Source organism: Coregonus lavaretus (assembly GCF_964263955.1).
Source record: "Coregonus lavaretus genome assembly, chromosome: 9".
In the NCBI taxonomy this organism is placed as follows: domain Eukaryota; kingdom Metazoa; phylum Chordata; class Actinopteri; order Salmoniformes; family Salmonidae; genus Coregonus; species Coregonus lavaretus.
The window spans coordinates 11,221,786-11,245,825 of NC_139996.1; the positions used below are offsets into that span (position 1 = coordinate 11,221,786).

The following is a 24,040-nucleotide window of genomic DNA, read 5'->3' on the forward strand; positions in this document are numbered from 1 at the left end:
CAATAACTTTTGAACGGATTATGATAGAGACATGAGATTTGGACCATTGGTTTTCTTATAGGAGTATTTACACAATTAACCTTATTTTACCCATTTGCCAAAATATGAGTTTTTGATTGGACACCCTAGAATGAAATGGAATAGATTGTCAAAAATGTTTACAAACGGACATTTGTCTTCTCCCAATCTCAATTTGTCTTCTGCCTATCTAGGTAAGACAGAATGCGTGGTAGAACCTCTGAACACTTAAAACCACTGGAGGGAGACAGACACCAAGCCCTCAACTCTTCAGTGACCAGCTACAGTAGACCTGGCCAGGTTATGTTCTCTATGGAAACATGCTGTAAGGGAGAACATATTTCAAAACAGACAGTCTTCACACTGCAGCACTTGGCTTTGACACCTCTAGGGTAACATAAAACATATTGTACATAGAGTAAGTAGTCTAAGTTAAACAATTACTGTAAGTACTGTATTACTTACAGTTGAAGTCGGAAGTTTACATACACCTTAGCCAAATACATTTAAACTCAGTTTTTCACAATTCCTGACATTTAATCCTAGTAAAAATTCCCTGTTTTAGGTCAGTTAGGATCACCACTTTATTTTAAGAATGTGAAATGTCAGAGTAATAGTAGAGAGAGTGATTTATTTCACCTTTTATTTCTTTCATCACATTCCCAGTGGGTCAGAAGTTTACATACACTCAATTAGTATTTGGTAGCATTGCCTTTAAATTGTTTAACTTGGGTCAAATGTTTCGGGTAGCCTTCCACAAGCTTCCCACAATAAGTTGGGTGAATTTTGGCCCATTCCTCCTGACAGAGCTGGTGTAACTGAGTCAGGTTTGTAGGCCTCCTTGCTCGCACACGCTATTTCAGTTCTGCCCACACATTTTCTATAGGATTGAGGTCAAGGCTTTGTGATGGCCACTCCAATACCTTGACTTTGTTGTCCTTAAGCCATTTTGCCACAACTTTGGAAGTATGCTTGGGGTCATTGTCCATTTGGAAGAGCCATTTGCGACCAAGCTTTAACTTCCTGACTGATGTCTTGAGATGTTGCTTCAATATATCCACATAATTTTCCTTCCTCATGATGCCATCTATTTTGTGAAGTGCACCAGTCCCTTCTGCAGCAAAGCACCCCCACAGCATGATGCTGCCACCACCATGCTTCACGGTTGGGATGGTGTTCTTCGGCTTGCAAGCGTCCCCCTTTTTCCTCCAAACAGTACTATTATTTGTACAGATGAACATGGTACCTTCAGGCGTTTGGAAATTGCTCCCAAGGATGAACCAGACTTGCGGAGGTCTACAATTATTTTTCTGAGGTCTTGGCTGATTTCTTTTGATTTTCCCATGACGTCAAGCAAAGAGGCACTGAGTTTGAAGGTAGGCCTTGAAATACATCCACAGGTACACCTCCAATTGACCCAAATGATGTCAATTAGCATATCAGAAGCTTCTAAAGCCATGACATCATTTTCTGGAATTTTCCAAGCTGTTTAAAGGCACAGTCAACTTAGTGCATGTAAACTTCTGACCCACTGGAATTGTGATACAGTGAATTATGAGTGAAATAATCTGTCTGTAAACAATTGTTGGAAAAATTACTTGCGTCATGCACAAAGTAGATGTCCTAACCGACTTGCCAAAACTATAGTGTGTTAAAAATAAATTTGTGGACTGGTTGAAAAACGAGTTTTAATAACTCCAACCTAACTGTATGTAAACTTCCAACTTCAACTATAAGTGGTTCACCACACTGTTTGGCCCGAACAAGCTGTCCTCTAGGTCAGTCCCAAACTCTGTCCTGTGGCCCCCCATGGGTGCACATTTTGGTTTCTGCCCTAGCACTACACAGCTAATTCAAATAATCAAAGCTTGATTATTGAGTTGATTATTTGAATCAGCTGTGTTGCTAGGGCAAAAACCAAAACATGCACCCAGGTGGGGCCCCAGGACAGAGTTTGGGAAACCCTGCTCTAGGTCAGTGGTTCTCAAACTTTTTCACTGGGGCCCCCCTTCTATCATTGGGGAACACCCAAAACACAATGTTATTGGGCAAGAGTGAGGCAGCCCATGCCATTGGTCACCCATCCTATTGTGTTGAGCAACAAACCAGCAAGTGTCAATAACCATTGACACAACTCAACTTTATCACCCGTGACTGACAGAACAGAGGGTGAGAAACTGCATCAGTCCAGAGGTGTGGGAATGCCCTGTGGCCATTCATCACAATATGTGACGTTTCCCAGGGACAGAGAGGGAGGATGTGTGTGTGTGAGAGAGCGAGAGTTGGTAAATCTGTGTGTATTGGTGACATCTAGGTGAGTTGGGGCGTAGTAATCTATCATCCTGACACATTCCAGGTATTCACTTTTTACTTCCTCTGACCGCAGGAGACAGGCTACTGAGCGTCACTGAGTGTTTTAGTGTCCTGCAAACCTGTTTCTCTCCAGGTATTGTTCTCAGTGGCAAACAGGTGACAAGGTCATTCGCTCGCGGCGGGGGTACAGCCAGAGTGTGTGTTTGTACTGTATGTGTTTTTGATCACCAGTTCCAGACGAGCAGAGAATCGATACGTAGACGGTTTTGAGCAAACACAACTCCGACGTCACAACTCTGAGAACAATGGCCTTGAGAGATAAAACAACCATACTAGATAAAATGATCAAAGTCCCCTTCTTATGAAGCCCTATGAAACCATTGTGACAGGTTATAATCAGTACATATCCTGTTCATAACCTCTGGAGAGGGTGACCACACCACACAGAGGCTGCCTACTCTCATCCTGCGTCCCAAACAGTCCTCATCTCCTCAAAGGTTTTAGCTGAAACTGATTTCCAGCTCTAATCCAACTGACAGGTCATTAGACTGGAGGAAAAGGCTCGACTTTCACCTGGTATTCAAAAGCCAGAGGACAGACACAGTAGAGGATGCAGAGGACAAACCAGAGATGTGATCATAAACTGAGTATACAAAACATTAAGAACACCTGCTCTTTCCATTTATAGCCTGACCAGGTGAAACCTATGATCCCTTATAAATGTCAGTCACACACACACACAGATGAAGGTGAGGAGACAGGTTAAAGAAGGATTTTTAAGCCTTGAAACAATTGAGACATGGATTGTGTATGTGTGCCATTCAGAGGGTGAATGGGCAAGACAAAATATGTAAATGCCTTTGAACGGGGTATGGTAGTAGGTGCCAGGCGCACTGGTTTGTGTCAAGACTGTAACGCTGCTGGGTTTGTAACGCTCAACTGTTTCCTGTGTGTATCAAGAATGGTCCACCACCCAAAGGGCATCCAGCCAACTTCACACAACAGTTGGAAGCATTGGAGTCAACATGGGCCAGCACCTTGTAGAGTCTATGCCCTGACGAATTGAGGCTGTTCTGAGGGCAAAAGAGGGGGTGTTCCTAATGTTTGGTATACTCAGTGTATAGCCTGTTGTCTATGCAAAAGGACCTCACTTTGCTGCACCATCCAATGGTCCAGGTTATTGTAGGCCATGGTTCCCAAACTGATTTTATATGGCCCCCCAAGTTTTCTGAGCATATACATATATTTAAATAATATATAAAAATACAAAAACTTCAGCTCCAAATTATTTTAATTTTGGACATCTGTTCCAAATTATTGCCAGGCATAATATAGAAATGTAAGCAAGGTTTGAAAAGGTTATGTTTTAGTCAAATAATATATCTGTTCGGGCTTCTTGCGGTCCATTTGCATTCTACAAATTATGTTCCTGCCCCCTGACCATCCACTCAAGAAAAGAAACAAAATCTAGTTGATGATCCCTGCCGTAGGCTGAGAGAGTGGACCCCACATCTTGCTCCTGAACAAAACACACCATCTTTAAAAGGTTCATTTGTTTATAAGGCTGAGGGAAAGAAATGCATCTGGTGTGAATTGCTGGTCAAATACTCAGACGTTAAGGCCAAGGGGGGGCATATTTCCCACAAGCATCCCTGGTCCCCTTTCTTTTCCCCCTGTTGCTGTAACTCCGTTGTTCCCCCCTTTCCTCTCGACCGCATCCCTTCTGTCTCTCGTTACCGTTCTTCAAATATTTTGTCTGGAGAGGAAACAATCAATTTCCACCGCCTGCTCTCACTCTCTTTCTGGACGGTGTGTGTGTGTGTTGAAGTGCTTGGGGCGGTGTGTGGCACGGGTGGCGGGCATGAGACAAGGGTAGCGGAGAGTTTGTGAGGGGTGGGCGAAGGGCAACGGAGGTGGAGGGGAGAAGGCTAAGTTCGGGGCTTTATCCTTGGCTTGCCATGAGAAATGTCCAGAGATAATGACAACGGGTAAGTGGTTCCAGAATCCTCCCTCCTCTCTCCCTCCCTCCCTCCCTGCTTCTCTCCATACCTCCCTCACTCTGTGCCTGGGTAGCATCAGGCAGTACAGTGAGTTTAGGTGGTGTGGAGGAGGGCTTCTCTTACTCTTGTTTAGTCCCCCCCCTCTATAAGTGTTTATTGTCTGTCTGAAGGGAATCTGGGTATGTGTGCATGCAGATGCCATAACAGGGCATTCCACACAAAAGATAAATGCAGACCAACACACTGTACCGAGACACACACAAACACTGTACTCCATGTGGTGTAGTGGTGAAAAGGGACACTGGACAGCACAGGAGGAAGTCACAAGGTGGTCAAAGCCAGGGTCAAGACATGGTTGCCAGGCAACGGGAAACACTGCTTCAGTCCTGGTACTTTCCATCAAAGTACATAATGTCTAAAGTAATAAAAAGTTCACATTAAAAAATCGAATCAAGAATAACTAGCATGACCCATTACACAATTTATATCAGCATCACCAAAACGGTGGATAAATGTGAACTCCAACCCTTAATGAATGTAATAACATGTTGCTGTTCACGTCTATTATGCGATGCCAACATAAAGTGTTTCACAAGCTTGGCCATCAGAGGCTATATCATACCAGTCCCTGTGCTGCAGATTATAAAATGTACCATGTCTTATGATGAAATTCCACTATAAAATGCACATAGAGACACTCACATCATGACACAGACAAAGACATGCACACAAACAGAGTCTCTCACCTGTTGAATGTGTTGGGGTCAGCGTTTCTGGACAAGAGCAGCTCCACACACTGGACGATATTGTCCTCGCTGGCAGAAGCTGTGCATGCAGCCATTAGTACCGTGTACTGGTCTATGTGACGCACACAAAGAGCATTAGTACTGGGACAGAATATTCAGTCCATGCATAATCTTATGACTATCATTTAACTAGACACAATTCAATGACAAACAAAACCAATGACCATGTCAATGGATAATTCACATTACACATTCAATCAAGAGTCACAAGAGTTACATGAGTTACAGTTGTGGCTGCTTCGCGTGATGTATTGTTGTCTCTACCTTCTTCTTGCCTTTGTGCTGTTGTCTGTGCCCAATAATGTTTGTACCATGTTTTGTGCTGCTACCATGTTGTGCTGCTGCCATGTTGTGTTGCTACCATGTTGTTGTCATGTTGTGTTGCTACCATGCTGTGTTGTCATGTGTTGCTGCCATGCTATGTTGTTGTCTTAGGTCTCTCTTTACGTAGTGTTGTGGTGTCTCTCTTTATGTAGTGTTGTCTCTCTTGTCGTGATGTGTGTTTTGTCCTATATATTTTTTGTATTATTTGTTTTTAATCCCAGCCCCCGTTCCCGCAGGAGGCCTTTTGCCTTTTTGTAGGCCGTCATTGTAAATAAGAATTTGTTCTTTAACTGACTTGCCTATTTAAATAAAGGTTAAATAAATAAATAAAATAAAAACACCAAACAGTGCAGGATGAGACAGCATAATAATTACAATTTCGAAATTGGCCCTGTGAATGTTGATTTGATCGATATCCTTTTATCTTAATCCGGGAACTGTGGTGTTCTTTATGGGGTTGACTTCAGTGGCATTGTCTTACATCTCAGACTCGGAACACGATAAGGACTCAGGAGTGATGGCAATCTGATTAATTCCTGTTTCGGCATGCACTGACTGGGTGCGTGTGTGGAGTGTGTGTGTCTGTGAGTATGTTTTAGGGGGGAGAAACCATTGAGGGCAGTTGCAACCAGACTGACCGTTTGCGTCTGCGGTGGCCCGGGGAAAAATACAAGTCTGGGCTTGGCCCAGTGCTATGACGACAGCGCCACGCTCTGTGTACCAGCTTTATCAATCACTCCTGCATTCCTCCCCCTCTCTTTCTCTCTCTTGGCGGAATACAAATTAGGTAATGACCGCTGGTCTCCTGTTTAATTGTTTCCTTTCAAAGCCTCTGGCAACAGTCGCCGCCACGGTGTGTACACACACACACACACAGACAAACACACACACGTATTGTACACAACCATCCCTCCCATATGTACTGACTGGAATAACATACACACAGACCTTGACACCCGTAGCACACAACCGTGGTAGCACTGTCCTCAGTCTATCCATGATTTAAACTCGTCTCCCTTTCCAAGATCACCGATACGACGACAGATGCATTCAATTTCTCCACGAGAGAGAGAGGACAGGAATATGAGAGTCGGAGCTGTAAACTGAAAACACACCGGTGGATTAGCGGCATGTTTTTCGACGGTTCCTCTTTAACGTCATAGATATTAAGTAATGGCAGATGAAGCTATGTGGAGAGGGCTTCTAATTGGCTCTCCAGTCTTTGGCCGGGGCACGTGTGGAAATAGAAAGAAGATGCGAGAGGGGGGGGGGGGGGGGGTCACTGTGTATCACCGTGTGTGCGTTGGTGTGCATGTATGTGCTTCAAGTGCAGTGTGTGTGTGCTTCATGGAAAGCAGAAGTGGCCCGTCGGAGGACGGGAGGATTAAGTCTGACCACGGAAGGCTTGTGTCGTTCGATATCACAGAATTCCTTCCTTTCCTTGTCCATTGTGGCTGTTCTGTTTCAGTAACCCGCCATCTGTCCTAGTTCTGACGGGCTGATGTAGTCAGCCGCAGTGTTCTCTCTATCTCTCTTAGTTTTCGGTCTCTACAGTGCTGGGTAGGGAAGATAGTCTCTCTTCTACAAGCAGAGACTTGCATAAACTGGAAGATGTGAAAGTGTCTAGCAGCAATCAGTCAAATTCTATATCACACACACCTGTCTGTGAAACCCTGAAAAACCACGACGTTCCAAAAATATCACCCTGGCGGAATGATTCAACGTTTAGGCCTATTAACTTGCACTGTACTTTTGTTAAACTACAATGCAACATAATTTCACACCTGTAGTGCACCGGGACATAGTCAACATCCGAGTGCTGGTGAGGGCATGGTATGTAGCTTACATAATATGACACGTCTGTCTTACCTCTGCTGAAGTTAGCGCTGGCCCCTCTGTCCAGCAGCAGCTTGGCGATGTCATAGTGAGCCACGTGCACAGCACACATCAGTGGTGTCCACTCAAACCCCAGCCTTGTCTCCACGTCCAGGCCTAACACGGCATGGATTAGAAAGGTTAAACCAGTCCATACAGAGTTACAGCACTTAGTTATTTGACTGGGCACAAAGACCCCAGATCAGTAAAATCCATATACTATCTATAAGCTGGAAGTAGAAGCCTGTTGTTGCCCATTAGTTTACTCCAATTAGGGGAGGGGTGGTAGGGTTAGGTGAAAATAATAAAGGAAAATATATTTTAAAAGGATAAAAATATATATATATATATATATATATATAGGGGATTGGAAATGATGCAGACAATTACATTGATGGAAGCAACAATCTATCTGCAATATTAAAGCTGATCTACCCCCTAAAGAGATCACACAGTACCAGCCAAAGGTTTGGACACACCTACTCATTCCAGGGTTTTTCTTTCTTTTAACTATTTCCTACATTGTAGAATAATAGTGAAGACATCAAAACTATGAAATAACACATATGGAATCATGTAGTAGCCAAAATATATTTTAGATTCTTCAAAGTAGCCACCCTTTGCCTTGATGACAGCTTTGCACACTCTTGGCATTCTCTCAACCAGCTTCATGAGGAATTATTTTCCAACAGTCTTGAAGGAGTTCCCACATATGCTGAGCACTTGTTGGCTGCTTTTCCTTCACTCTGCGGTCCAACTCATCCCAAACCATCTCAATTGGGTTGAGGTCGGGTGATTGTGGAGGCCAGGTCATCTGATGCAGCACTACATCACTCTCCTTCTTGGTCAAATAGCCCTTACACAGCCTGGAGGTGTGTTTTGGGTCATTGTCCTGTTGAAAAACAAATGATAGTCCCACTAAGCGACCTGGACGTGGAGACAAGGCTGGGGTTTGAGTGGACACCACTGATGTGTGCTGTGCACGTGGCTCACTATGACATCGCCAAGCTGCTGCTGGACAGAGGGGCCAGCGCTAACTTCAGCAGAGGTGACTCTGGGTCTTCATTTCTCTGGCGGTCCTCATGAAAGCCAGTTTCATCATAGCGCTTGATGGTTTTTGCAACTGCACTTGAAGAAACTTTCAAAGTTCTTGACATTTTCCAGATTGACAGACCTTCATGTCTTAAAGTAATGATGGACTGTCGTTTTTCTTTGCTTATTTGAGCTGTTCTTGCCATAATATGGACTTGGTCTTTTACCAAATAGGGCTATCTTCTGTATACCACTGCTACCTTGTCGCAACACAACTGACTGGCTCAAACAATTTACAGCGCCGGAGAAGATGGCTGCCGTTTTACAGCCCTCTAACCAATTGTACTATTATGTGTGTTTTTCCACGTTATTTGTAATTTATTTTGTACATAATGTTTCTGCCATCGTCTCTTATAACCAAAAAGAGCTTCTGGATATCAGGACAGCGATTACTCACCTCGTATTGGACGAAGATTTTTTCTTCAACGAGGCGGCCGCGAAGGATATCATACAGACACCCGACAAGGCCCAAATCCCCGTCATTCGCGTGAGGAAGAGACGGAGATATCGTGGACGTAGATCAGAGGTGCCTTGTAAGGATCCGACGGCGAGCGAGTAAACTGCCTCTTCCATCAATCCTATTAGCCAACGTTCAATCATTGGAGAACAAATTGGACGACTTAAGATTACGGTTATCCTACCAACGGGACATTAAAAACTGTAATATCTTATGTTTCACCGAGTCGTGGCTGAACGACGACATGGATTTCATACAGCTAGCGGGCTATACGCTACATCGGCAGGATAGAACGGCTGACTCCGGTAAGACAAGGGGTGGCGGTCTGTGTATATTTGTAAACAACAGCTGGTGCACAAAATCAAATACTAAGGAAGTCTCGAGGTTTTGCTCGCCTGAGGTAGAGTATCTTATGATAAGCTGTAGACCACACTATTTACCAAGAGAGTTTTCATCTATATTTTTCATAGCTGTCTATTTACCACCACAAACCAATGCTGGCATTAAGATTGCACTGAATGAGTTGTACAAGGCCATAAATCAACAGGAAAACGCTCATCCAGATGCAGCGCTCCTAGTGGCCGGGGACTTTAATGCAGGGTAACTTAAATCCGTTCTACCTAATTTCTACCAGCATGTTAAATGTGCAACCAGAGGAAAAAAAACTCTAGACCACCTTTACTCCACACACAGAGACGCATACAAAGCTCTCCCTCGCCCTCCATTTGGCAAATCTGACCATAACTCTATCCTCCTGATTCCTGCTTATAAGCAAAAACTAAAGCAGGAAGCACCAGTGACTCGGTTAATAAAAAAGTGGTCAGATGACGCAGATGCTAAGCTACAGGACTGTTTTGCTAGCACAGACTGGAACATGTTCCGGGATTCTTCAGACAGCATTGAGGAGTACACCACATCAGTCACTGGCTTCATCAATAAGTGCATCGATGATGTCGTCCCCACAGTGACCGTACGTACATACCCCAACCAGAAGCCATGGATTACAGGAAACATCCGCACTGAGCTAAAGGGTAGAGCTGCCGCTTTCAAGGAACGGGACTCTAACCCGGACGCTTATAAGAAATCCCGCTATGACCTCCGACGAACCATCAAACAGGCAAAGAGTCAATACAGGACTAAGATTGAATCGTACTACACTGGCTCTGACACTCGTCGGATGTGGCAGGGCTTGAAAACTATCACAGACTACAAAGGGAAGCACAGCCGCGAGCTGCCCAGTGACACAAGCCTACCAGACGAGCTAAACCACTTCTATGCTCGCTTCGAGGCAAGCAACACTGAAGCATGCATGAGAGCACCAGCTGTTCCGGATGACTATGTGATCACGCTCTCCGTAGCCGATGTGAGTAAGACTTTTAAGCAGGTCAACATTCACAAGGCCGCAGGGCCAGACGGATTACCAGGACGTGTACTCCGAGCATGTGCTGACCAACTGGCAAGTGTCTTCACTGACATTTTCAACATGTCCCTGACTGAGTCTGTAATACCAACATGTTTCAAGCGGACCACCATAGTCCCCGTGCCCAAGGACTCTAAGATAACCTGCCTAAATGACTACCGACCCGTAGCACTGACGTCTGTAGCCATGAAGTGCTTTGAAAGGCTGGTCATGGCTCACATCAACAGCATTATCCCAGAAACCCTGGACCCACTCCAATTTGCATACCGCCCCAACAGATCCACAGATGATGCAATCTCTATTGCACTCCACACTGCCCTTTCCCACCTGGACAAGAGGAACACCTACGTGAGAATGCTATTCATTGACTACAGCTCAGCATTCAACACCATAGTGCCCTCTAAGCTCATCACTAAGCTAAGGATCCTGGGACTAAACACCTCCCTCTGCAACTGGATCCTGGACTTCCTGACGGGCCGCCCCCAGGTGGTAAGGGTAGGTAACAACACATCTGCCACACTGATCCTCAACACGGGGGCCCCTCAGGGGTGCGTGCTCAGTCCCCTCCTGTACTCTCTGTTCACCCATGACTGCATGGCCAGGCACGACTCCAACACCATCATTAAGTTTGCCGACGACACAACAGTGGTAGGCCTGATCACCGACAACGATGAGACAGCCTATAGGGAGGAGGTCAGAGACCTGGCCGTGTGGTGCCAGGACAACAACCTCTCCCTCAACGTGACCAAGACAAAGGAGATGATTGTGGACTACAGGAAAAAAAAGAGGACTGAGCACGCCCCCATTCTCATCGACGGGGCTGTAGTGGAACAGGTTGAGAGCTTCAAGTTCCTTGGTGTCCACATCACCAACGAACTATCATGGTCCAAACACACCAAGACAGTCGTGAAGAGGGCACGACAAAGCCTATTCCCCCTCAGGAGACTGAAAAGATTTGGCATGGGTCCTCAGATCCTCAAAAAATTATACAGCTGCACCATCGAGAGCATCCTGACTGGTTGCATCACCGCCTGGTATGGCAACTGCTTGGCCTCCGACCGCAAGGCACTACAGAGGGTAGTGCGTACGGCCCAGTACATCACTGGGGCCAAGCTTCCTGCCATCCAGGACCTCTATACCAGGCGGTGTCAGAGGAAGGCCCTCAAAATTGTCAAAGACTCCAGCCAACCTAGTCATAGACTGTTCTCTCTGCTACCGCACGGCAAGCGGTACCGGAGTTCCAAGTCTAGGTCCAAAAGACTTCTCAACAGCTTCTACCCCCAAGCCATAAGACTCCTGAACAGCTAATCATGGCTACCCGGACTATTTGCACTGCCCCCCCACCCCATCCTTTTTACGCTGCTGCTACTCTGTTAATTATTTATGCATAGTCACTTTAACTCTACCCACATGTACATATTACCTCAACTAGCCGGTGCCCCCGCACATTGACTCTGCAACGGTACCCCCCTGTATATATAGCCTCCCTACTGTCACTTTATTTTACTTCTGCTCTTTTTTCTCTCAACACTTTTTTTGTTGTTGTTTTATTTTTACTTTTTTTGTAAAAAATAAATGCACTGTTGGTTAAGGGCTGTAAGTAAGCATTTCACTGTGATGTCTGCACCTGTTGTATTCGGCGCATGTGACCAATAAAATTTGATTTGATTTGAAACACATTAAGGAAATAAATTCCACAAATTAACTTTTAACAAGGCACACCTGTTAATTGAAATGCATTCCAGGTGACTACCTCATGAAGCTGGTTGAGAGAATGCCAAGAGTGTGCAAAGCTGTCATCAAGGCAAAGGGTGGCTACTTTGAAGAATCTCAAATGTAAAATATATTTTAATTTGTTTAACACTTTTTTGGTTACTATATGATTCCATATGTGTTATTTCATAGTTTTGATGTCTTCACTATTATTCTACAATGTAGAAAATAGTAAAAAATAAAGAAAACCCCTGGAATGAGTAGGTGTGTCCAAACTTTTGACTGGTACTGTATATATAAAAAAATACCCCAGATCAGTACCCAAGGTTGCAAACACTCATTTACAGAACATTGCCTGAACAAGTGGGCTAAAACAAAACATTACAATATTCAGTAAAGGCAGACTCTGTATAACTGGTGCTTCAATTTCAAAATCGCAACAGATCTTACAAAGTCATAATGTCAATTTCCTAATGTAGAATTTACTGTTCATTACTAAAACCTGCCATTGTCCAACAGCTGCTGAACCAACTGGACATCTTTGGTGTTGATGGCTCTTTTCAAGGTAGAGATCTTGTCCTCTGCTTCTGGGACCACTGCAGCTGTGTTCTGAAAATACAATTCTGGTCTGTTAGTTTCAAGTTTTAATGTCACATGCACAAGTACAGTGAAATGCCTTTCTGTAAGAAATTAATGACACAATGCTGGTACATTAAATTATGAGTACTTCACTGTGTGTTGTATTTCAAAAGTGATTGTTGTCTGGTCGGTAGCTAGGTCATGAAGCTAGCCTGGCCATAAACTACTGGACAAGACAAATCGTCTGGGACAGTTGTCGCCACCTGCTGGATGGGATTTACCATCTTCCTCTCGCACTGGTACGTGCACGCACTAGCTAGCTAGATAAAAAATGTATCGTAACTAAACAACAAAAATACTCAAGATAAATGGTTGTCTTAGCTCATATTCAAACGAGATAACCTGCCAAGTTATTGTGCATTCAACAGAGCTGGCAAATACCAAACTAATTCATCTTAAACATTTAGCTAGCTAGCTGGCGTTAGCATTTTAGCTGGCTCGAGCGCAAGATGTCAGATATGCAATTCACAAATAGAAAATATGTGTCACCTCAATTAAGGGGTCCTTTTTCGACTTTGAAAATCCAATGTCCCACTCGTCGTTGCTCCCATCGCTTTCGTCTCCTGCAGGGAAGGCATATTCCACCTTGTCGGACATGATGGCTCGAGTATGGATGTTCTGTAAACAGGGAAACACTATTTTCACGGCACTTTGATACCTAAGTTACGTTTTCATAGCAGGTTAGGAGACTGAGGTTAAGGTTAGGAAAAGAGTTAGGGTTAGCGAAAATGGTCTGCTAACCTGCTACGAAAATCACTTTGTATCGAAGTGGCGTGAAGAGTGTGTTCTGTAAAAAGACGCACGTGACCACGGGAGGGCGCTCCATGAGGTCACTCGGATGCAGTGGCGGCTCCTGAAAAAATTCTCAGGGGGGGAAATTTTTCTGATGATTTAGGTGACCTACACACATTTAAAAAAAGATATGTCCAGCAACAACATGAAGACAGGGGCAGCATATAAGTCAATGCCAGAAGCATTTATTGACTGATCTCAAAAGTGTTGGCTTACAAAAGTAAAATAAGTTATCACAGTAAAAATAATCAAGGGTGTTCTTTCACATTCCTCAACACTGCATAAACAATATGCATTTCCATAAACAAATGAAATATCAGCTGAAAATACAGCATCTTGGTATTTGTTCAGATTGCAGGATCAACAAGAGCTTTTACCACATTTTTTGCCTCATGGTTGAATTGGAAATATGTGCACCTGAGCATAATTCACAACAAGCAAGCAGGAGCTTTTGATAGAGGCTACTGAAAAAATTGATGCAAGTTATTGGTAATAAGAAATTTTTATAGACTTCCATATTCTGCCCTCTTGTATAGATTTGTGAAAATGAACAGTGATAGACATTTTGCCTGAAAACAGAATTTGAAAATAATTTCTAGAAAAGGTAAACACAGCTATCTGTATGGCTTTGTAAAAATGAACAACCATATTCTGGCCAATTGTATAGATTTGTAAATATGAACAACCATATTCTGGCCAATTGTATAGATTTGTAAAAATGAACATGAACAGATTATTTTATTTTTTTAACTTTTTTAAAAATGAAAAATAACTATTTTAAACAACATCAACTGTGAACTGATTTGGGCATGTGTGTGTGTTACAGAGACAGACAGGGAGGGACAAAGAGAGAGAGAGGCTACATTACTTGTACTGAAACTGTTCTCTTCTCTCTTTCAATGCAGCAAAGCGGTCAATGACTTTCTCATTGAAATCAGGCATGCTGAGGACTAGTTCCCTCTCCATGGAAAGCATGGCCAGTGCATTCAGACGTTCCTGGCCCATTGAATTTCGCAGGAATGTCTTAACTCGTGTCAAAGTTGAGAAATAGTCACAGTCTCAGAGAACGTCTCCTGGAGGTTGTAGCTCATGAGAACCTGGTACAGTGCCAGTGCACCACAGTTTGACTTTCTCGTCGTCGGCAAAAAGACCGTTCAGTCTCTCCAAAAGCACACTGGCGATTGAGACTGAGGTTGATTCCGAGATGGGAAGGAACTCAAAAAAGCGCTCCTGCACTTTGTGGTTGCTATCTATGTACCTCAGCACAAGCACCAGCTGTGTCTGTGTAGAAACGTCCGTGGTCTCGTCAGCTTGGATAGCTACGAAGTTCGCCGACTTCACCTCCTCCACAATATGTTCCCTCATGACCGCTAGCATACACTCCAGTAGCTCGTTTTGAATGGTCTTTGATGTGAACTTCTTTCAAAGAGACAATCGAGTTGCACTGAACGCTAGCCATCTTGAGTGAGAGAGTAGTACGTGAATTGATTGACGCTGCTACCCGCTCTTTTCTTAGTTACGTTCATGGTTATGTTACGTATGACGAAAGCGCGTAAGTGCAAGCCCTCAGAAACCCATAGAGATTGTATTGAAAGCTCTGATATTTGAAAAAAAAAGATTTTACATTACAGTCTATGAGAGACTTCTGGGGCGATTTTCAACCTGACTGAAATCGCCCCAAAAGGGGCGGGGCCATTTGAAGCACGACTTTAGCCTGATTGGACATTTAGTGGCAGATCAGACGTGTAGATTAGAACACTGATAACTACTGTTGCCGTGATATAATTGATTAGAAAAAAAATCCCTTCCTTTTCCCGTTTGGCAGTGCGTCGCCCATATCGCCCTAATGAACACACCGACCCTGCTCGGATGACAATGTCCGATTCAGGTAAAGTTTGCGCATCCGGTTCTAGACCGTTAATATACAGTATACATCAGTGTTCTAGACCAGAATCCACATGTATTTTAAGAACAGGAATTGGGCGTGTTGTAAAAACGTTTCAGCGTTCTACCCAGTGGAAAACTGACGGACCAAAGGGGCAACCTATTTGCCTTTGAAGTTTCCAGTCCAGTTTTAGTTGTAAGAATGAGTATGTTCTGTTGTTTGTTGCAGCCATGCCAGCCTGCATGATTGTCAAACCAATCACTTCTAAAAGTAGGATACCTGCCTAGTTCGAGAAATAAGAGAGGAAGCTATATACAAGGTCAGTGCCAGTACTTTTTTTCAATGAAGTCCCCTGTAGCTCAGTTGGTAGAGCATGGCGCTTGTAACGCCAGGGTTGTGGGTTCGTTTCCCATGGGGGCCCAGTATGAAAATGTATGCACTAACTCACTAACTGTAAGTCGCTCTGGATAAGAGCGTCTGCTAAATGACTAAAATGTAAACGTAAAATGTACTGTAGCCTCGTATGAACCATACTGATCTCGCAAGCTTACATTGTCGTGAGCTTACGTTCTGTTTCGAAAAGCTATCTATTCTCTGGTGCAACTGGGGATACTTCAGGCTGAGGAGTACATCCACACGTGCTACATAGGCAGGGATTAGGAGAAAGTGACTGGTAGCAGGATAATTTTAGTCAACAATATTGCAGCAGCATAAGTGGTGGGTGGATGTATGTAAGCGGTCGCTTAGAGCCCCAGGCCACCAAAATGTAGATATTTTTTATTTTTAGGAACTCAGTCGGGGTCTCAACTTACTTGTTATGTCAGTCACTCAATTAGCCATGTCAGCCAAACATTTTTTAGATTGATAAATTAGTCTAGCCAGATATCTAAACTTGTAGTAATCATGGCCAAATACCGACCGGGCACGCAGGGCACATGCCCAGGGGCCCTGACCTCAAGGGGCCCCCCATTGATTTAGTTAGTCACTCTCACTCAGATATCATTAACATGTCATAAGTCATGGCAAAATGTGTAGAATTTCAGGAAATTAGCTGTAAAGCTGCAAAATGTTATCTTCAAATCAAATTTTATTTGTCACATACACGTGTTTAGCAGATGTTATTGCGGGTGTAGCGAAATGCTTGTGCTTCTAGCTCCGACAGTGCAGTAATATCTAACAAGTAATATCTAACAATTTCACAACAAATATACCTAATACACGCAAATCTAAGTAAGGAATGGAATTTAAGAATATATACATATATGGACAAGCAATGACAGAGCAGCATGGACTAAGATACAGTAGAATATTATAGAATAGAATACAGTATACATATGAGATGAGTAGTGCAAGATATGTAAACATTATTAAAGTGGCCAGTGATTTCAACAGGCAGCAGCAGACTAATGTGCTAGTGATGGCTATTTAACAGTCTGATGGCCTTGAGATAGAAGCTGTTTTTCATTCTCTCGGTTCCAGCTTTGATGCACCTGTACTGACCTCGCCTTCTGGATGATAGCGGGGTGAACAGGCAGTGGCTCGGGTGGTTGATGTCCTTGATGATCTTTTTGGCCTTCCTGTGACATCGGGTGCTGTAGGTGCCCCCGGTAATGCGTTCGGCAGACCGCACCACCCTCTGGAGAGCCCTGCGGTTGCGGGCAGTGCAGTTGTCGTACCAGGCGCGGATACAGCCCGACAGGATGCTCTCAATTGTGCATCTGTAAAAGTTTGTGAGGGTTTTAGGTGCCAAGCCAAATTTCTTCAGCCTCCTGAGGTTGAAGAGGCTCTGTTGCGCCTTCTTCACCACACTTGCTGCTTGGGTGGACCATTTCAGTTTGTCAGTGATGTGTACGCCAAGGAACTTTACATTTTCCACCTTCTCCACTGCGGTCTCGTCGATGTGGATAGGGGGGTGCACCCTCTGCTGTTTCCTGAAGTCCACGATCATCTCCTTTGTTTTGTTGATGTTGAGTGAGAGGTTATTTTCCTGGCACCACACTCCTCCCTGTAGGCTGTCTCGTCATTGTTGGTAATCAAGCCTACTACTGTTGTGTCGTCTGCAAACTTGATGATTGAGTTGGAGGCATGCTTGGCCACGCAGTCATGGGTGAACAGGGAGTACAGGAGGGGGCTGAGCACGTGCCCTTGTGGGGCCCCATGGCAAAATGTGTAGAATTGCAAATTTTCTTACTTAAAAAAATGAATATTTTTTATCTCCACCATGAGGAGCGGGGCCACTAAAATGTTTTCTCCGCGAGGTGGGGGGCCCAACAAGTGTGTGTGTGTGCAAGAGTGTCTATAACTATAACCTTTTAACATTTGCATAAATTAACATGAGTTTGAATTACACTGAACAAAAATATAAACGCAACATGTAAAGTGTTGGTCCCATGTTTCATGTGCTGAAATAAAAGATCCCAGAAATGTTCCATACGCACACAAAGCTTATTTTGCTAAAATTGTGTGCAATAAATAGTTAGTGAGCATTTCTCCTTTGCCAAGATAATCCCTCCTCCATCTGACAAGTATGGCATATCAAAAAGCTGATTAAACAGCATGATCATTACATAGGTGCACCTTGTGTTTGGAACAATAAAAGGCCACTCTAAAATATGCAGTTTTGTCACACAACACAATGCCAAAGATGTCTGAAGTTTTGAGGGAGTGTGCAATTGGCACACTGACTGCAGGAATGTCCACCAGAGATGTTGCCAGATAATTTAATGTTAAGTTCTCTACCATAAGCCGCCTCAACGTTATTTTAGAGAATTATGCAGTATGTCCAACCGGCCTCACAACCGCAGACCATGTGTACCCACGCCAGCCCAGGACCTCCACATCCGGCTTCTTCACCTGCGGGATCATCTGAGACCAGCCACCCGGACAGCTGATGAAACTGTGGGTTTGCACAACCGAATAATTTCTGCACAAGCTGTCTGAAACCGTCTCAGGGAAGCTCATCTGCGTGCTCGTCATCCTCACCAGGGTCTTGACCTGACTGCAGTTTGGCGTCATAACCGACTTCAGTGGGAAAATGCTCACCTTCGATGGCCACTGGCACGCTGGAGAAGTGTGCTCTTCACAGATGAATCCCGGTTTCAACTGTACCGGGCAGATGGCAGACATTACATTTACATTTACATTTTAGTCATTTAGCAGACGCTCTTATCCAGAGCGACTTACAGGAGCAATTAGGGTTAAGTGCCTTGCTCAAGGGCACATTAACGTCATTTAGCAGACGCTCTTAGCCAGAGCGACTCACAAATTGGTGCGTTCACCCTATAGCCAGTGGGATAACCACTTTACAATTTGGGGGGGGGGGGGGGGGGGGGTTAGAAGGAATACTTTATCCTATCCCAGGTATTCCTTAAAGAGGTGGGGTTTCAAATGTCTCCGGAAGGTGGTGAGTGACTCCGCTGTCCTGGCGTCGTGAGGGAGCTTGTTCCACCATTGGGGTGCCAGAGCAGCGAACAGTTTTGACTGGGCTGAGCGGGAGCTATGCTTCCGCAGAGGAAGGGGAGCCAGCAGGCCAGAGGTGGATGAACGCAATGCCCTCGTTTGGGTGTAGGGACTGATCAGAGCCTGAAGGTACAGAGGTGCCGTTCCCCTCACTGCTCCATAGGCAAGCACCATGGTCTTGTAGCGGATGCGAGCTTCAACTGGAAGCCAGTGGAGTGTGCGGAGGAGGGGGGTGACGTGAGAGAACTTGGGAAGGTTGAACACCAGACGGGCTGCGGCATTCTGGATGAGTTGTAGGGGTTTAATGGCACAGGCAGGGAGGCCAGCCAACAGCGAGTTGCAGTAGTCCAGACGGGAGATGACAAGTGCCTGGACCAGGACCTGCGCCGCTTCCTGTGTAAGGCAGGGTCGCACTCTCCGAATGTTGTAGAGCATGAACCTGCAGGAGCGGGTCACCGCCTTGATGTTGGCGGAGAACGACAGGGTGTTGTCCAGGGTCACGCCTAGGCTCTTCGCACTCTGGGAGGAGGACACAGCGGAGTTGTCAACCGTGATGGCGAGATCATGGAACGGGCAGTCCTTCCCCGGGAGGAAGAGCAGCTCCGTCTTGCCAGGGTTCAGCTTGAGGTGGTGATCCGTCATCCATACTGATATGTCTGCCAGACATGCAGAGATGCGATTCGCCACCTGGTTATCAGAAGGGGGAAAGGAGAAGATTAGTTGTGTATCGTCAGCGTAGCAATGATAGGAAAGGCCATGTGAGGATATGACAGAGCCAAGTGACTTGGTGTATAGGGAGAAAAGGAGAGGGCCTAGAACCGAGCCCTGGGGGACACCAGTGGTGAGAGCACGTGGTGCGGAGACAGCTTCCCGCCACGCCACTTGGTAGGAGCGACCGGTCAGGTAGGACGCAATCCAGGAGTGAGCCGCGCCGGAGATGCCCAGCTCGGAGAGGGTGGAGAGGAGGATCTGATGGTTCACAGTATCAAAGGCAGCAGACAGGTCTAGAAGGACAAGAGCAGAGGAGAGAGAGTTAGCTTTAGCAGTGCGGAGAGTCTCCGTGACACAGAGAAGAGCAGTCTCAGTTGAATGACCAGTCCTGAAACCTGATTGGTTTGGATCAAGAAGGTCATTCTGAGAGAGATAGCAAGAGAGTTGGCTAAAGACGGCACGCTCAATAGTTTTGGAAAGAAAAGAAAGAAGGGATACTGGTCTGTAGTTGTTGACATCAGTGGGGTCGAGTGTTGGTTTTTTGAGAAGGGGAGCAACTCTCGCTCTCTTGAAGACGGAAGGGACATGGCCAGCGGTCAAGGATGAGTTGATCAGCGAGGTGAGGTAGGGGAGAAGGTCACCGGAGATGGTCTGGAGAAGGGAGGAGGGGATGGGGTCAAGCGGGCAGGTTGTTGGGCGGCCTGCAGTCACAAGTCGCAGGATTTTATCTGGAGAGAGAGGGGAGAAAGAAGTCAAAGCATAGGGTAGGGCAGTGTGAGCAGGACCAGCAGTGTCATTAGACTTAACAAACGAGGATCGGATGTCGTCAACCTTCTTTTCAAAGTGGTTGACGAAGTCATCCACAGAGAGAGAGGGGGGTGGGGGGGGGGAGGATTCAGGAGGGAGGAAAATGTGGCAAAGAGCTTCCTAGGGTTAGAGGCAGATGCTTGGAATTTAGAGTGGTAGAAGGTGGCCTTAGCAGCAGAAACAGATGAAGAAAATGTAAAGAGGAGGGAGTGAAAAGATGCCAGGTCGGCAGGGAGTTTAGTTTTCTTCCATTTCCGCTCCGCTGCCCGGAGCTCTGTTCTGTGAGCTCGCAATGAGTCATCAAGCCACGGAGCTGGAGGGGAGGACCGAGCCGGCCGGGAGGATAGGGGACACAGAGAGTCAAAGGATGCAGAAAGGGAGGAGAGGAGGGTTGAGGAGGCAGAATCAGGAGATTGGAGGGAGAAGGATTGAGCAGAGGGAAGAGATGATAGGATGGAAGAGGAGAGAGTAGTGGGAGAGAGAGAGCGAAGGTTGCGGCGACGCATTACCATCTGTGTAGGGGCAGAGTGAGTAGTGTGGGAGGAGAGTGAGAGAGAAAAGGAAACAAAGTAGTGGTCGGAGACATGGAGGGGAGTTGCAGTGAGATTAGTAGAGGAGCAGCATCTAGTGAAGATGAGGTCAAGCGTATTGCCTGCCTTGTGAGTAGGGGGGGACGGTGAGAGGGTGAGGTCAAAAGAGGAGAGGAGTGGAAAGAAGGAGGCAGAGAGAAATGAGTCAAATGTGGACATAGGGAGGTTGAAATCCCCCAAAACTGTGAGGGGTGAGCCATCCTCAGGGAAGGAACTTATCAAGGCGTCAAGCTCATTGATGAACTCTCCAAGGGAACCTGGAGGGCGATAGATGACAAGGATATTAAGCTTAAATGGGCTAGTGACTGTGACAGCATGGAATTCAAATGAGGAGATAGACAGATGGGTTAGGGGAAAAATTGAGAATGTCCACTTGGGAGAGATGAGGATTCCTGTACCACCACCCCTCTGACCAGATGCTCTCGGGGTATGCGAGAACACATGGTCAGACGAGGAGAGAGCAGTAGGAGTAGCAGTGTTTTCAGTGGTGATCCATGTTTCCGTCAGCGCCAGGAAGTCGAGGGACTGGAGGTTGGCATAGGCTGGGATGAAGTCAGCTTTGTTGGCAGCAGAACGGCAGTTCCAGAGGCTGCCTGCGACCTGGAACTCCACGTGGGTGGTGCGTGCAGGGACCACCAGGTTAGAGAGGCAGCAGCCACGCGGTGTGGTGCGTTTGTGTAGCCTGTGCAGAGAGGAGAGAACAGGGATAGGCAGAGGCATAGTTGACAGGCTGTAGCAAATGGCTACAAAAATGCAGAGGAGATCGGAATGAAATGGGCTAAGCATCTGGGAGCGGAGAGAGCAGGGCCTCCCTCACCAAAAACTTCTACCTCAGAAACTAAAATTGTTTCACTGAACCACCCGAACAAAAACTCTCCCAACTTCCGCCTTTAGAAATCAGAATTGTTGTGAACCACAGCGGTTCAATGTTTAAAGGAATAGACTCAACCCACTTTATTCAGCTAGCCAACTATGACACCATAGCCAACTAGCAAGCTAGCATCCAATAACAATAACACACCGTTTAGCACCAACACTTGGTCACAACAAACCACCAATAATGTGATAACACACTAAACAGATCATTCGTGTCTGTGTCAAGTTCCTTTCATGACGCAGCAATGATTAGACGTTGGCTAGCTAGGACAAGTATATTGTAGTTAGCTACTACAGTACAGCTAGCTGGTCGTGTTGGGGAGCTAGCAATGGCCACTGTGTTGACTTTGTTTGAAGAACGGCTAGCTAGCTAGCTTCGTGCTACAGCCGGCACGGCCGAGGACACTGCCAAGACACAGTAACTACCCACAACAACCCACGAAGCCTAGCTATGACGCCGTAGCTAACTTGCAAGCTAGCATCCATTAACACACAATTTAGCATCAATACTTGGTTACAACAAACTGTCAAGAGTGTGTTAGCACACTAAACAGATAATTCAAGTCCGTGTCTAGTTCCTTTCATAACGCATAACGCAGCAAAAAATTAAACGTTGGCTAGGACTACATTAACATTGGAAACAGCTCTCCAGCGTTGCTAATCGTTACCAGTAGCTACCCGCTAGCTAGCTAGCCTCGTGCTTCGATACTAACCTACAATTACCTACGGAAACCTACAATAACAACAATACTAACCTATAATAAATACAATACCTAACTACAGCTAACTACCTACCTACGATCTAATACATGGTTAAGCAAAAAAATTAAACGTTGGCTAGGACTACATTAACATTGGAACCAGCTCTCCAGCGTTGCTAATCGTTACCAGTAGCTACCCGCTAGCTAGCTAGCCTCGTGCTTCGATACTAACCTACAATTACCTACGGAAACCTACAATAACAACAATACTAACCTATAATAAATACAATACCTAACTACAGCTAACTACCTACCTACGATCTAATACATGGTTAAGCAAAAAAATTAAACGTTGGCTAGGACTACATTAACATTGGAAACAGCTCTCCAGCGTTGCTAATCGTTACCAGTAGCTACCCGCTAGCTAGCTAGCCTCGTGCTTCGATACTAACCTACAATTACCTACGGAAACCTACAATAACAACAATACTAACCTATAATAAATACAATACCTAACTACAGCTAACTACCTACCTACGATCTAATACATGGTTAAGCTTTACTCAACACCATATGAGAAGCTTACCTCCTGCTTACCTCCAGCTAGAGAAAAACACGACCTCTCCCACCTCATGCTTTTAGGCTGCAGTCATGTATGGCGTTGTGTGTGAGCGGTTTGCTGATATCAATGTTGTGAACAGAGTTCCCCATGGTGGTGGTGGGGTTATGGTATGGGAAGGCATAAGCTACGGACAACGAACATGATTGCATTTTATAGATGGCAATTTGAATGCACATAGATACCGTGACGAGATCCTGAGGCCCATTGTCGTGCCATTCATCCGCTGCCATCACCTCATGTTTCAGCATGATAATGCACTGCCCCATGTCGCAAGGATCTGTACACAATTCCTGGAAGCTGTAAATATCCTAGTTCTTCCATGGCCTGCATACTCACCAGACATGTCACCCATTGAGCATGTTTGGGATGTTCTGGATCGACGTGTACGACAGCTTGTTCCCGCCAATATCCAGCAACTTCACACAGCCATTGAAGAGGAGTGGGAAACATTCCACAGGCCACAATCAACTGCCTGATCAACTCTATGCGAAGGACATGTGTTGCGCTGCAAGAGGCAAATGGTGGTCACACCAGATACTGACTGGTTTTCTGATCCATGCGCCTACCTTTTATTTTAAGGTATCTGTGACCAACAGATGCATATCTGTATTCCCAGTCATGTGAAATCCATAGATTAGGGCCTAATTTATTTATTTCAATTGACTGATTTCCTTATATAAGCTGTAACACAGTAAAATCTTAAAAATTGTTGCATGTTGCGTTTATATATCTGTTCAGTGTATATAGTATCAAAAATCTTTTGACAAGCAATCTAAGTAGGGTCAGTGTAAATTCTAGCTCAATTGGTAGAGCATGGCGCTTGCAACGCCAGGGTTGTGGGTTCGATTCCCACGGGGGGCCAGTATGAAAAATGTATGCGCTCACTAACTGTAAGTCGCTCTGGATAAGAGCGCCTGCTAAATGACTAAAATGTAAAAAA

General features: G+C 45.3%; 1 protein-coding gene across 1 annotated transcript in view; it reads right to left on the bottom strand.

Annotated features, from left to right (window-relative positions):
• Nucleotides 1-13,462, bottom strand: part of LOC311134897 (ankyrin repeat, SAM and basic leucine zipper domain-containing protein 1-like) — a gene marked incomplete at its 3' end in the record, with an annotated part of 38,549 nt that extends 25,087 nt beyond the window's left edge. The window contains exons 1-4 of the mRNA XM_084168664.1: nucleotides 13,147-13,462; nucleotides 12,525-12,627; nucleotides 7,331-7,453; nucleotides 5,078-5,189 (exon numbers count right to left, since the gene is read on the bottom strand). Coding sequence (XP_084024790.1) covers nucleotides 5,078-5,189; nucleotides 7,331-7,453; nucleotides 12,525-12,627; nucleotides 13,147-13,254 — 446 coding nt within the window. The 5' untranslated portion in view covers nucleotides 13,255-13,462. The remainder of the gene's footprint in view (nucleotides 1-5,077; nucleotides 5,190-7,330; nucleotides 7,454-12,524; nucleotides 12,628-13,146) is intronic.
• Between the last annotated feature and the right edge of the window lie 10,578 nt (nucleotides 13,463-24,040).